Source organism: Microcaecilia unicolor, chromosome 1, assembly GCF_901765095.1.
Source record: "Microcaecilia unicolor chromosome 1, aMicUni1.1, whole genome shotgun sequence".
Classification (NCBI taxonomy): Eukaryota; Metazoa; Chordata; class Amphibia; order Gymnophiona; family Siphonopidae; genus Microcaecilia; species Microcaecilia unicolor.
Window position 1 is genome coordinate 709,402,112 of NC_044031.1, and position 15,173 is coordinate 709,417,284.

General features: G+C 41.2%; 1 protein-coding gene across 5 annotated transcripts in view; it reads right to left on the minus strand.

Annotated features, from left to right (window-relative positions):
• The window catches only part of UNC13C (unc-13 homolog C), a 921,443-nt gene that overhangs the window by 58,400 nt on the left and 847,870 nt on the right, over nt 1-15,173 (minus strand). For all 5 annotated transcript variants that reach the window (XM_030189213.1, XM_030189208.1, XM_030189204.1 and 2 more), the window contains 2 exons: nt 12,690-12,770; nt 5,950-6,097 (listed from right to left, as the gene is read on the minus strand). In XM_030189213.1, coding sequence (XP_030045073.1) covers nt 5,950-6,097; nt 12,690-12,770 — 229 coding nt within the window. The remainder of the gene's footprint in view (nt 1-5,949; nt 6,098-12,689; nt 12,771-15,173) is intronic.

Consider the following 15,173-nt stretch of genomic DNA (forward strand, 5'->3'; position numbering starts at 1 on the left):
CAGCATGAAGCAGGCCACGAATATCTTGGCGACCATTTCTGAGCTGTAGAGGAGCACCCCTCCGGAATGGTCTAGACATCTGAATCTATTTTTGAGCTGGCCATAGGTTTGTTCAATGATGGTGCGGGTGTCTTACGGCTCTTGCTATATTCCTCCTCCACCTCATTTTGTGTGTCGATGTTGAGAGTCATTAGCCAGGTTCACTGGGGGTAGTCTCTGTCACCTGTGGGGGGTGCAGGAATCACAGACATTGGTATGTATTGGCTAGTATGGGGACTTTGTGGAGTGTAGGTCATGGGTGTGGGTTCTGGGGGCATTTTAGGGAGGGAGGGTGGTGACGTAAGGGGAGGAGTGGGTATGTGGATTAGGAATTCCAGTACTGCTTACCTAGGAGCCAGCAGCTGGTGATATTCCCTAAGTCAAACCTGCAGTAGATTCATGAATATTACAGGATATATGCATCATGGGTGGACCCTGGGTACCAAGCACACATGTCCACAGTCTCCCCCTGGGCATCACACTCAACCTGTATGTTAATGGAGTGATTTGATTTTCTATTTCTATAGGTATCTTCATGTGCCTGGGGGAGGGTGGGGTCTGAGTGCGACATGTGTGCAGTCGATAATGCCAATGACTGAGGGGAAGCAGTCTATGGTGTAGAACTAAAACATATTGTTCTGGAGGGCCTGGGCAGTAGTGGGGAAAGTAATATAGTGTGAAGTATAGGTGAGAAAGGCGTCAAGGAACTAGGGAAGACAGCTGGACATGGAGGCATGGTGAGACCTGCACTGACAGCTAGCATTGTCTGAAAAGTGCTGCTGGCAAGAAAGGCGAGGGAGGCAGTGACCTTAAGGTGAACTGGAACTGGATTATTCCTGTGTATAATGGCCTGGAGAAGGGGTTGTAGCTGGTTACAGAGGTGCTGTACAGAAGCCCTATCAAAGTGGTACCTAGTAAGGCATTCCTGGTCAGTGAGGTCCAGGAAGTGGGTTCTGGGCCTAAATACTCTGAGATAGAAGTATCTCTTCCTGGATCTCTCCTTCAAACTCTCGTCCATATCTAACAGTGTCGGCCACAATAGCATTCAGCGCATCTATGATTAACATGCAGGTGTCCCACCATCACAAGTGCAACCCACTAAGCACAGTGACACTACTGTGCACACCACCAGCTTTGCACCCAGTGAGACCCAGTAACAGCCCACAGTCCATACAAAAATAGCAACAACTCAAAGCAAAGTCTCTCCCAGCACCAGCACACAGACCTCACACAAACAGCAGCACCACAAAGCATAGTGACAAACTAGGAGTGGACAAACAGAGCAACAGTGAGAGATAGAAAAGCAGGTATGGAGTTTGAATGGGAGGTGTAGGGGTTTGGGGGCACTAAGAGTTTGGTGGGGGAAGGGGTTGAGATACAGAGCAACGGATGGGTGTGGCTGGGTGGCTAGCAGGTGTGGGTAAGGACTTGAGGAGGTAAGACACAGAGGAGCCAAGACAGGAAATGTGAGGGTCAAGAAGTTCAGACTGGGGCAAACACACAAAGGTAACAGACCGTTCAGCAACTCTCCACTCTCCTTCAGAAAGCAACCAAATCCACCTTTCCACTCTCCAACTCCACAAAATCAAAAATGGGTCCAAAGACAAGTTGGGACTTGAGTTTTTAAAGCAGGTCTAAATAGTTTTGCTATCCGTTATCGCAACCCCCCCCCCACCCCGTTTATCACGTAACACCACCCATCTCATGCCTGTGGCATGCCTCCAAAATGCCCATTCTGAAAATGTTTTCTTTCAACGATTATTGGACTTGAATGTTTAAAAAAAAAGTTTGATTATATGGTTTATACTTTTTCGAGTGAGAACACATCCATCTACCACTTATGCCATTTTTTGGATTTTTTTTTTCTTTTGATTATGAGCCCCATAAGGAGGGGCTTATAAACAATCATAAGAACATAAGTACTGCCATACTGGGACAGATGAAAGGTTCATCAAGAGCAGCATCCTGTTTCCAACAGTGGCCAATCCAGGTCACAAGTACCTGGCAAGATCCCAAAACAATACAATACATTTTTATGCTGTTTACCCTAGAAATAAGCAGTGGATTTTCCCCAAGTCCATTTTAAAAATAGCTTATGGACTTTTCTTTAAGGAAGCTATCCAAACCTTTTTTAAACCCCACTAAGCTAACTGCTTTTACTACATTCTCTGGCAATGAATTCCAGAGTTTAATTACATGTTGAGTGAAGAAATATTTTCTCTGATTTGTTTTAAATTTACTATTTTGTAGCTTCATTGCGTGCCCCCTAGTCTTAGTATTTTTGGAAAGAGTAAACAAGCAATTCATCATGTCTACCCGTTCCATTCCACTCAATATTTTATAGACCTCTATCATATCTACCCTCAGCCTTCATTTCTCCAAGCTGAAGAGTCCTAGCCATTTTAACCTTTCCTCATAGGGAAGTTGTCCCATTCCCTTTATCATTTTCATCGCTCTCTCTGTACCTTTTCTAATTCCACTATATCTTTTTTGAGATGCAGTGACCAGAACTGCACACATTTGAGGTGCAGTTGCACTATGGAACGATATAAAGGCATTATAACATCTTCATTTTTCTTTTCCATTCCTTTCCTAATAATACCATTCTTAGACGCCACAAACACTGAAGAAAGGGTTTCAAAGTATCGTCAACAATGACACCTAGATCCCTTTCCTGGTTGATGACTCCTAATGTGGAACCTTGCGTTACGTAGCTATAGCTCGGGTTCCTCTTTCCCACAGGCATCACATTGCGCTTGCATACATTAAACATCATCTGCCATTTGGATTCCCAGTCTCATAAGTTTCTCTTGTAATTTTTCACAATCCTTTTGCAATTTAACAACTTTGAATAAGTTCGTGTCGTCAGCAAATTTAGGGCCCTGTTTACTAAGCCACACTGCAGGCTCACTATATAAAGGGTGTCTGTATCATTAGAGTGCGCTAATTTTTAGTGAGTGCTAAAACGTTAGGGTGCCTACAGCGTGGCTTAATAAACAGGGTGCTTAATTACTTTATTAATTACTCCTATCTCTAGATCATTTATAAATATGTTAAAAAGCAGCTGTCCCAGCAGAGACCCCTGGGGAACCCCACTAACTACCCCTCTCCATTGAGAATACTGACCATTTAACCCTACTCTCTGCTTTCCATCTTTAATCCACAATAGGACACTACCTCCTATCCCATGACTCTCCAGTTTCCTCTGGAGTCTTTCACAAGGCACTTTGTCAAATGCCTTTTGAAAATCCAGACACACAATATCGACCGGCTCAATTTTATCCACATATTTGTTCACCTCTTCAAGGAAATGTAATAGATGTGTGAAGCAAGATTTCCCTTCACTAAATCCATGTTGGCTTTGTCTCTCATTAATCCATGCTTTTGAATACACTCTGTAATTTTGTTTTTTATAATAGTCTCTACCATTTTGCCTGGCACCGATGTCAGGCTCACCGGACTATAATTTCCCTGATCACCTCTGGAATGTTTTTAAAAAATTGGTGTTACATTGGTCACCCTCCAATCTACTGGAACCATGCTTGATTTTATAGATAAATTACATATTACTAACAATAGTTCTGAAAGTTCATTTTTCAATTCTATCAGTACTCTGGGATGAATATCATCCGGTCTAGGCAATTTGATATTCTTCAGTTTGTCAAACTGTGCCATTATATCTTCTGGGTTTATATAGATTTCATTCAGTTTCTCTGACTCATCAGCTTTGAATACCATGTCTGGCATCGGTATCTCTCCCAAATCTTCCTCGGTGAAGAACAAAGCAAAGAATTTATTTAATCTCTCCGCTATGGCCTTGTCTTCCTCAAGTGCCCCCTTTACCCCTGATTCTTTTGCTGGCATCTTACTTTTAATATACCTAAAAAATTTTATACTGTGTGTTTTGCTAGATATTGAGAATTTTATTTTATAGTGCACAGCCCCTGTTTACAAAGCCGTGCTAGTTGCTGGCGGTGCGGTACTGCCGACACAGCCCATTCACTTTGAATGGGTTGTGTTGACCATGCCGTGCGGCTTTGTAAATGGGGGGGGGGGGGGGGTAATGTTTTAAACTTAACCCGATTCTCCACAGACCACTAGTACAAAGAATGTTAAATGGGTATAATATTGTCAAACAGCTTTTTACTTGTCAGTAATCAAACTGCCATATTTTGATTCCGTTACAGGTGGCAGAGCTGCTTTTTTGACAGGCAAGAATAGAAATGGTTACAGCAATTGAACTAACTAGTAATTCAAGGTGTGTACCATTGGGATAAAATCAGTTTCTTAAAAATATGGTTTTATACACTTTGGCAACAACTCCTAAATCTCCTGCAGCAATGAGTGATCAGCACATGTCAATCTGCCCTGCTATTAACTCAACTTCCCTACCCCACCAGGACAACAGATTGTTAAAGAGAAGCTTTGTGGTCATGTAAACCTTTTTAGATTGTAATGAGCCGACTTGCATGTATTATTTTATTGCATGTTGTACATTATTTTTTTTGCAGTGTTAAAACTTGCTTTAATATAGAGTAACACATATTAGTGGCAATTAACGTGCCTTAATTGCCAAATAACACATATTAATTCAGCTTAGAACAGAGAAGATGACAAAACTTGCTCAAAACCACTAGGAGCATCACTTATGAACTGGCTTCCTGGAGCCTTGGTAGGGCCACCCAAATCAATGAACAAAACAATTATTCACATACAATCATTATTATAGTTAAGGGCTCTATTTACTAGTATACTTTAAGCAGTTGGCCTGTCTTAAAGCATTTTGACATGTATTAATTTGAGTTAAGTGCATAGTTAGTAAAGAGGCGCCATTAAGAACCATGGGGCTTAATTTATTTAATGTGTATCAAACCATATTAATGTGCATAAATGTGTATTATCACATGCTAATTGATTAATGCATATTAATAAACAGAATCCTAGGTTTATTATTTCTGTTAGAACTCTTCCAAATCATTTATAATTACCAACAATACAAATGGATGACTCATTTTAATGCTTAATATTCATAAATCTATTCCTAACTGGTTTCAATGCCTGTCATCTTGTCCTTCATGCCATTTTCCTTTTCCACCTCTGGAATTAAAATAGTATTTTTGCTCACCTTCTAGAATCTTCCATTTTCAGAGCTTCCAAGGTACCCAGTTCTAGAAGGGAGATTTTAGACCAGTACTGGATTTCTGCCAACCTCATCTTGATGCATTAAAAGACCTTAGCGTTGATTTCAATGGGTAAGATCAGGAATTGGCAATAACACACTTCTTTGGGATGTAAATTTAAAACCAGGAATGGTCAAAAAGTCTCCCTCCTTGAACTGGGTAACTTGATGGCTCCTTGCAAGCTGTGCTGCCAGAGTTTTCTACCAGCTGCCCTGCTAGTACTATGCTTTGCCTCCCTGTTACAGTCATGTTTCCACTGACTCCCTCTTAAGGTCCTCCACATCTTCTAAATCTCAGATCTTCATTTTCATATGCATTCATGGGCGACTCCATTCTCATTCCTAATTATTTTACTTCACAAACTCCTCAGTACCATTTGCTGTACACAGGCCACCTTCCACTCCTATCCTTTCTCCCCTTTTGCACCCTTCTTATTACAATAAACAACCTTCTGATATCACGATATTCTAATGCAAATTCTGTGCTGGACCTTGGTTAAAAGCCAAACTTCTTAGGTACTTATATTCTACTGTCTTTGCAGCTCTGTTCTATTTGCTCTGTACTGTTTTGTTATCACACATAGCCCTTGTCTTTCATTGACTTGGTAAGGTGCCATATAGAAACAACATTTAAATAAAATGAATGATGATTTGTAGATTTCTGCAATAAATATGCATGTATGAGAGTATTGACTAATTTATTTCCCATTAGCTTCCATGTAATTGCTTACCTTGAGAAGTCTGAGTATCTATAAATTTCTTGATCAAGGTATCAGTAGTTTGTGTGTAAAGGTTAAGAGCATATCTGAGAGACTGTAGGTCTGGGCTTTTCTCCAAGAAATTCTTTTTTAAACCACTTCCTCCAGCATGAAAATATTGCTTAAAATTAAAAAAAAAAGTGATTTATTAAAAAGCACTTAAAAAGGGGTAGTCAACGCACCAATTCATGCAGTGTATACCATTTCATTTGAAATTAAAAATGCATTCATCTGGAATCTTTCAGCGTTTTTCACAACTACAGTCATTTAGTAAGAGCAGCCAAAGCTATTTAGTTTTAGCTGATATGTTGCCAGTTACAACCACTCTTTACACATCAGAAGACAAAGGCAGATACCTACTGTATTTACAGGGAGCATTTCTATAAAAAGCGCCAAATGATAGGAGCCAAGTTGCAGCGCACTAAGCACTAACCCCCCTCCCCCCCCCCAAATATTCAAAACCGTTTAACTGGTCTAATATTCAGCCCGAGATAGAAGGGTACCTTGGCTAAATATTAGAGCTTTGCAGCTAGCTAGATGACTGGTTAAATCGTGTGATGTGGCCAGTCAGTGCCAATGTTCAGCATCTGGCTGGCTGTGTTTAACAGCCTAATATGGCCATGTCAATAGATGGAATATCCTTGGCCGGTTCCAACTTAAGTTCAAACTAGCCAAAAATAAACTGAACATTCAATGCCGGTCACTGGATGTGGCCTGCCATTGAATATCCGTTGGCTAGGATAACTCCCGTGGTCTGAATATCGGTCTCCGACTCTATAACAACCTTTGGGTGCCCAGATTATGTTATAGAATACTAGCATAAGTTGGAATTTATGTGCCAACATTTAGTCATGCCTACTTACACCATGTCAATAGGCATAAATGCTCAAGCCTACATGTGGCACTTTAGCATGTAATTTACTGCATTTTGTAAGTTATTCATGTAAATGTGGGACTCACCCATGATGGAGCGGAGGAGTAGCCTAGTGGTTAGTGCAGAAGACTTTGATTCAATTCCCACTATAGTTCTTTGTGACTCTGGGCAAGTCAGTTAATCCTCCACTGCCCCAGGTACAAATACGTTCCTGTATATACTATGTAAACCACTTTGAATGTAGTTGCAAAAACCATAGTATATCAAGATCCATTCCCTTTCCCTTATCCAAGCCCCACCCACACACATGCTAGGCGAGTTGCACAGCTAGCACTTATGCACGTAACTGTAACAATCAGGTGCATAAGTACTAATATTCTATAACTTCCACACACAATTGGGGTTAGATTCTATATATGGCACCAAAAAAGCACTATTGTATAAGATAGGCGCAGTTTATAAAAAAGCGCCATTCTATAAGTTAGGCGCAGTTTATAGAATAGCTCTTACGCCCAGGATCTTTTAATCTACACCCAGAACACAGTCTCATCAAATCTGTGCATTATGCCTGCATACATGTGAGTAATGCTTCTTCTAAATCTGCTATATATATGTACATGTATGTGTGTGTGTGTGAGAGTATATATTGTGAAGGGGAGGATAAGGGTTTTGCACAGATGGAAGTGGAGGAGGGAGAAGGAAGGAGGCTCAAGAGCCGAGGGAGACAGAGCAGAGCCCTACCTTTAATCATTCCTCAGAGAGAGAGAGAGAGAGAGAAGGAAAAAGGTAGTGCCCCCTAGAAAATGGAGGTGGGAGGACTACATTTCCCAGCATCCCCGGGGAAAACCCTGGTATAGGGATTATTGGCCCCAGCATTCCCCGGGAGAAGGCTCTGACAAGGCAAGGGAGGGGCACCTGGAACATAATCAAGTAAGAGAGGAATAGCAGCCCAGGGTAGAGGAGAATGAGCCCATGGACTGGCAGGCTGCTGGAGAGAAGGAGCATGAGGCAGGCTCTGAGGAACCCATGGACCTTTCTGCCTGGGCTCATGCCTTGAAAGCTAAACTGAAAAACCAGGTGAACTCTTGGTGTCAGAGCTGGGCTGAAAGTGGAAAGGGGAAAGGTCATGCGGGAGGAGGGTCAGTGAAGTAATAGTGACCCAGAAAGGGGGGGATCTTTTTCCTCTTTCCCAAAGGAGTTCAGGCTGTGTTTTTGTGAAGAGACTGTGTGTCTGAATTGAGTGCTAAGGCATTGAGCCCTGTGGATTTTGAACTGTTGAGAAAACAAACCTTCTTTTGTGTAGGGAAGGGGAAAGTAGCTACAGTTTTTTTTTCCTTTTGTGGGCTGAGGCCCAAGGAACTTTGAGGGTTTTGAACTGTTGCAGAAACCCAAGCATGGGGCCCAGCTACCTGGGTTCCTTTTGGTTGTGAAGTTGGACTACAGGGGAATCTATCTTTGGGGACTGTTAAATTGGCTCCAACTGTTTTTTTTTCTTGAAGCAGCAGAGAGCTGCACGTTTTTTTTTTCGGCTGTACCTGGGCCCTGGGAGAAAAGCAAGAGCAACTGTTTGAAGGGCTGCAGGATTCCTTACTGAATTGTGAATCCCTGACAATAAAGGAGCTTGGTGACTTTTACCTTTTTGAAGTTTATTTTCTTTGAGCCCTGCCCTGTGGACTGCAGTGGGCCGGGAGGCTGAGTGGCCAGGGTGGAGGCAAGATCCCGAAGACCCTTGGGCGGAGGGAAGGATCTTTCACAATATATATATATGCAAATTTACACCCTGTTTGAATGAAACTATTAGGGAAGTCATGATTATGTTCTAATAGATTCAGTTACCAGGTAGCCCCTTCATCGTTTCTGAGTAGTAACATTTTGAAGGAAACAGATAGCAGGATTATCTATATGTAAAGGGTTCAATATTTTCAGGCTGACTCGTAAGTTTCACATAAAGTAGAGATTTACCCAAAAAGGAGTGGCTATACTGTGCTATTAGATGGGCTTAAAATTTTCTATATGAGAAACACATACATGTGGTCACTGAAACTAGAATTGGACTAGTAGTATTTCCTAATTTAATTCTTTTTATTGCATAGTACATAAACAACTTTTGGAAAATGTATTGCCTTCAAAGGTGTTTTTGTAACGCTATTTGTCCTTATTTTCCTGAAACAAACCATATGAAAGCATAGTAACAACACTGGCAGTAGATTTATTCTGTTCTTAAATAAAACTAACTCTTGTAAATGATTTGATACAGAAGAAACAAAGTTAATAAATTATCCACTCAGGAAAAGATCAATAAGAACATTCAAGGTTTTAGCACTATCTATAAACTCTTCACAAAATATTCTTGGAAGAAAAACTACATTCAGCACAACTACCAGCATATCTATTATGAATTTTAGGTTTATCTATTCCTTACTAAATTGTATGGACCAGCCACTTCCTAATAGGTGGAATAAATAAACCAAGGCTACGTTAAGAATGAGAAATGTGATCGTTTATTACTCACCAATTGCAGATTAAAATTGTAATTTCTCATGAGAGTACAGACAAGCTTATACAGCAGTATTGGCTGAATCTGCTACTCTGGCCCTAACTTCCTGATACAATCACTTTTATACAGGTAATTTCAGTTGCATATTGTAATATTGTGGTTACCGGTAATTGGCTACATGTTAATTAATTGGTTACATATGATAGGTTCATAGTAATTAATTAGTTACAGATAATTGGTTGTATGATAATGAAGAGGCCTACACTTCACGACAGCATTGTCACTGTCATCTCATCTTCCCGAGGAACTACTTTGTTCCCTCTTTCTCTGGAACATTGCAGGCGCCCACAGTTAGGTGCAGTTTATGCCTAAGCGTGATTCTATAATGGACTCATACTCTTTATAAAATCGCGCTACGCATGTTAAGTTTTCAGTGCCTATTTTTAGGCATTACTTATAGAATATACCCCTTAGTGCACGCTAATCGTTAGCACATGCTAAATCCGTTATGCGACTCCTTTCTGTTTAGGTAGGTTGTTGGAGGACCATCAAACTTTTAACTTTTTAAAGTTAGTGAGTGATTTTTTTTTTTGGGGGGGTGGGGGGGAAGAGATGGGGCAAAGCTAACATTTTTTGTACATGTCTCTTTTAAAACGTAGATCTATCTCCACAAAACTGTGCCTTGGGTTGATATTGAACTTTTCCAAGTTTGTGAATAAGATTGAGGTGGGGGATAGTGTTGGCAATTTTTCAATATGAAATGCATGAGTTACCTAAAATGTGGAACAAATAAAATGAAAGATCCCATAAATGGCATGGGAAATTAAGCAAATTGGACATTTTTGGCCTGCGTATGGATACATACCCAGTATGACCGATAGCTACTTGGAATGCAAAATTTGGCAGTCTCTCAAATGTCAGGTAATTAATGCAGTGCTCTGCATGAAACAAAGAATGGGTGGCATTGGTGGAAGGGGCCAAAGGGATCATGTAACACATGGACCAACATCACAGCTCTTAGGGCTGGAGATACCTGCACAGACCAGAGGATACCTGCAGCAGATAGGCACAGGGAGGATAGCAGTGGTCCACATGGGGCCTGGAAAACAGTAGCAGGATTAGGGAAAGTTGGGGATTAAAAGTCAGAAATCCAGACCCAGCACTCTGCATGGAACATGATTGTCTCTCATGAAACTGATGCCAAATGTCCTTGAAGCCACCATCAGGATTAGTCTATCTATTCTAAACCTTTCGACCATCCTTTCTAACCTATCAGTTCAACCTGGGGAAATTTTTTCAAGCATATGCATATTGTCATTGCAAAGTAAGGAATACATGTACACATTATCATCAAAGTTTGGCCATGACCATTAGCAAGGCACAGGATCACACATTGAAAAGTTCTTGGGCTCAATCTCCCAAACCTGTGCTTTTCTTATGACCAACTCTATGTTGGTTGTCCCAAAGTGCATAATAAAATCTACTAATCTTACCTCTAATTGGGAAAATACATAACAAGATCTACTCTGATGTTTTATATGAATAAAATATTGTCAAAGTATAAAGAAATGAATACATTTGGTTCCCTTCAAGCTTTTTAAAACATTTCAATGATTCACTTTCATTGCTGTTTCTCTTGATCAACTGTTTCAGAGTGATATCAGACAATGAAAATATGGTGACTTCTATATAACTATACATAATTTATTATTACTAATTTGGCTTACTACAACCCTTGCAAAGCTGGGTACTTTAGCTACTATATTATTCAAGTGAAAACATTCTTGAGGTTAAACTGCTGTAAATTTCAGAGCACGAGGAAACACATTTTTGACAATTAGAGAACATTAGCTAATCCTGTATGCTGTCACCTATATTATGGCAGACACAGCACTTATGTACTCTCAGCATTTAATTTTCAGCTCCAAACCTGTTCAGCATTTCCCCCTGTTATAGTCATGGATAATTCTAGCATAGCTTCCATGTGATATATGTTTGATAATTAGACATTATTTATAAATGTATTACCAGTAAAAAAAAAAAATTGGAATATTTTATGGATTACTGCCATACTGGTTCAGCCCAAAGATCCATCAAGCCCAGATATACTGTAAGTACCTGACAGGATCCTAAAAAGTAGCAAGCTTCCATGCTATTTACCCCCCAGGGATAAGCAGTGGAAGAAGCCATTTAGGGCTCCTTTTACAAAGTGTGCTAATGATTAGCAGCGAGCTGAATGCTAAGAAGCCCATTCAATTCCCACGGCCTTCTTCGCATTCACAGACAGATGATCAAAACCCCACGCTGTTCCAAACATTGCTCCAAAAATAGCGCTGGAACAGCGTGGGGTGTTGTTAGACCTATGATCAGAGATAACTGCATGCAAATTTAAGCACACAATTATCTCTGATCATGGGTAGAAGTGCGGGAGAATTGTGCCTGAGCATGCGCTCAACACATTCCTCCCGCACTTGTTTGACAGGTCTGGGCTGTCAAAAGCCCAAACCTGTGAAACACAGGGGCTGGAGGTCCATGGGACCACCAGGCCCCAACTATCCCTGCCCCAAGCAATGGGGGCTGGAGGTCCGGAGGACCTCCGGTCCCCCTGACGACCCCCCCTTATATGGTGTACAGCCCCACCCAGCACATCTCAGGATACACTAGGCAGGGCTGGGGCCCACCATATTGCGATGTCGCAGGAAGAGGAGGGACGCAGGCTACCCTCCTTCCTCCAACACACAAGGTAGGGGGGACTGGACCACCAGGGACCCCTTGCTGGGGGACTAGGGGGGCTGGAGACCCACCGGATCTCCAGCCCTCCCTGAACCTTGGTGGGGGGGGGGAATGTCGGGGGGGGGGGGGACCGGAGGTCCGCCGGACCTCAAGCCCCCTGTCGCTGGCAGGTTTGCTATTGGGGAGAATGGGGGCCTGCCAGCATGCAAATGCATGCTGAACAGGGCTCACCATTCCTCCCCAATGATCTGCAAACCCTAACGCCAGCTCGGAGGTTTGCGGAGGTTTGCCGCAGCCAGCGACCCAATCTTTGGTGCGCTGGCCGCTGATCATTGGGGATGAATATGTTTAGCCCTGTTTGGCATGCATTTGCATGCTAGTTGCGTTCAGAGCCCTCAAGTGCGTTGTTTCACGTGCTCGAGGGCTCTGATCATGGGGCATTAGCAAACGCCGGCGCTAGTATGGCACTAACAGCCTCTAGTGCCGGCGCTTGCTTCTGATCATTCCCCTGTCAGCGCTTGCTAATCGGTTGTGCTACTTTGTAAAAGGAACCCTTAATGAGTTACTAGCGTTATCATGATTTAAAAGATAGAAAACAGGTGCACCTACCTTAATTGTAGCTAGTGCCACCTCCATAATGGAACACTGTCTCGGTGTCATACTTCTAGCCTCTTCCCTAATTACGTGCTCCTGAAAGAGAAGATGTTAGGAGTCCAGTTGTACAGAGAACTCATTTGATTTGCTGCTTTTGAGAAATATGGTTAGTTGCATTCAGAGTTTCAAATGAATAGTTTAGAGGTAAGATAAGTTACATTCATAAGTGAGCATGTGGTTTATTACCTGCTCCTACTTTCCTCTACCTCTCACATTAAAGAAATTGTACAGTGGTAGAATTTCACATAAAAGTGTGTTTCAGCTTACCAAGTAGTTTGAAACATTTGATTTGCTAAACTAGGCTCTCTGGAGTAATTCTCTATAGATCGTCTAAAGTTAGGCACTGGGATGATACGTGCAAAGCATGATTTCTTTAATGGCAGATGTTCATATAACTGACATTACAGAATGCTAGCCCAGACCCAACACTCTGCATGGCACATGATTGTCTCTCATGAAACTGATGCCAAATGTCCTTGAAGCCACCATCAGGATTAGTCTATCTATTCTAAACCTTTCAATCATCCTTTCTAACCTAGCTATCCAACTTAGGAAAATGTTTTGAAGCATATGCATATTGTCATTGCTTTTACTCACCTAACTTTAGGTGTGAGCACTTACACTAGTTCAATGGCATACATAAGTACAAAAGTATTGCCGTACTAGGACAGACTGAAGGTCCATCAAGCCCAGCATCCTGTTTCCAACAGTGGCCAATCCAGGTCACAAGTACCTGGTAAGATCCCAAAAAAAGTACAATACATTTTTATGCTGCTTATTCTAGAAATAAGCAGTGGATTTTCCCCAAGTCCATCTTAATAATGGTCTATGGATTTTTCCTTTAGGAAGCCATCCAAACCTTTTTAAAACCCCGCTAAGCTAACCGCTTTTACTACATTCTCTGGCAATGAATTCCAGAGTTTAATAACACGTTGAGTGAAGAAATATTTCCTCCGATTTGTTTTAAATTTACTACTTTGTAGCTTCATTGTGTGCCCCCTAGTCCTAGTATTTTTAGAAATGCACATGACTAACTATAGGCAGTTAGGCGAATATGTGCTAATAATCTATAACCCATGTGCGTAACTGCTTGACACATTCTTGACCCATCCATGCCTCTGCCAGGTCCAGACCCCCTTGAAGTTGTGCACTCTGAAATTTTTTTTTATTTATGAATTTATAACTTCAAACACAAGCAATACATCTTGTTTAAGAAAATCAGGAAAGAAAAAATATCAAGCATTCATATCTGAAGATCAAAAGAAATAACACATTCTTTCTTAGACCACAAATTAGATTCATAGGGGGCTAAAGAACCAAAGGAGATAACAAAAAGCAAAAATATAAAATAGGAATATGGTCTGGTGTACTTCGTTTTGTTAATATGAACTACATGATCTTAAATACACATTTGAGCTATTTGTTCAAAGTTTTAACATCTATGAAAGATCTTAAATGTTCCGGTTCCAAAAAAAGGTACTTATTATCAAGATATCGTATTTGACATTTACAGGGAAATGCCAGCAAAAACTGGCTCCTAAAGCTTTAATTTCTTCCCTCATTGCCAGAAAAGCCCGTCTCCTTTCCTGAGTAACCTGTATAACATCAGAGAAAATTTGAATTTTTTCACCATAAAATGGTTTAGCATAATTTCTGAAGTACAGTCTTTCTATCATAATCAAGTCCTGTTCAGACACTAGTGAAACCAACAAAGTACGCCTTTCAAAAATACCATCATTAGATTGTTCTAGAAACGCTGAAAAATCTTGTAAACCTTCATTTCTATCTCCTTTCGCTTTAGGAATCGGTAAATAATAGATTTTATTAATCGGAAGAATTAGTGTCGATGAGATAGATAGGTTTTCAACCAAATACTTCTTGAACATACTGTATCTGTTGCATTTATTTCCGTCGAGCGTGGAAAGTTTAGAATCCGAAGGTTCAAACGTCTATTATAATTTTCAAAGTTCTCTAATTTTCGGTGGATTGATATTTTATCTTTGATTAATAGATCTGTCTTCATCTTTAAGCCTGATATCTCTTGTTGAACCTTCGATTTCTCTTGAATTGCATCCTGTTTCAGTGTTTCTAAAGAAGTAGTTAATGTGTCCAGTTTACTCACGATTAAGGAAGTTTCTCTGGCAGCTTGAGAGACAGTTGAAGTCAAAGTCTGTAACGCTGCCCAAATAGTCTCCAATGTCGGCGCCATGGGGGAAATATTTCCACTCTTGTTGTCAACTTCTGCTGTTTCTAAGGAGGTGCCGCCGAACGGGGAAACTTCTGCCACGGGATCCGAAGGCTTTTGAATCTCCACACTCTCCTGAGCTGCAGCAGGACATGGCGGTGGGTTTAATTCCGGCGAGGACAAAGTTGTTTCCTCTCTCTGCAGGCTGAAACCTCCTTCAGTTCCACCTGCTGCGGGAATACTCGAGCCGGGTA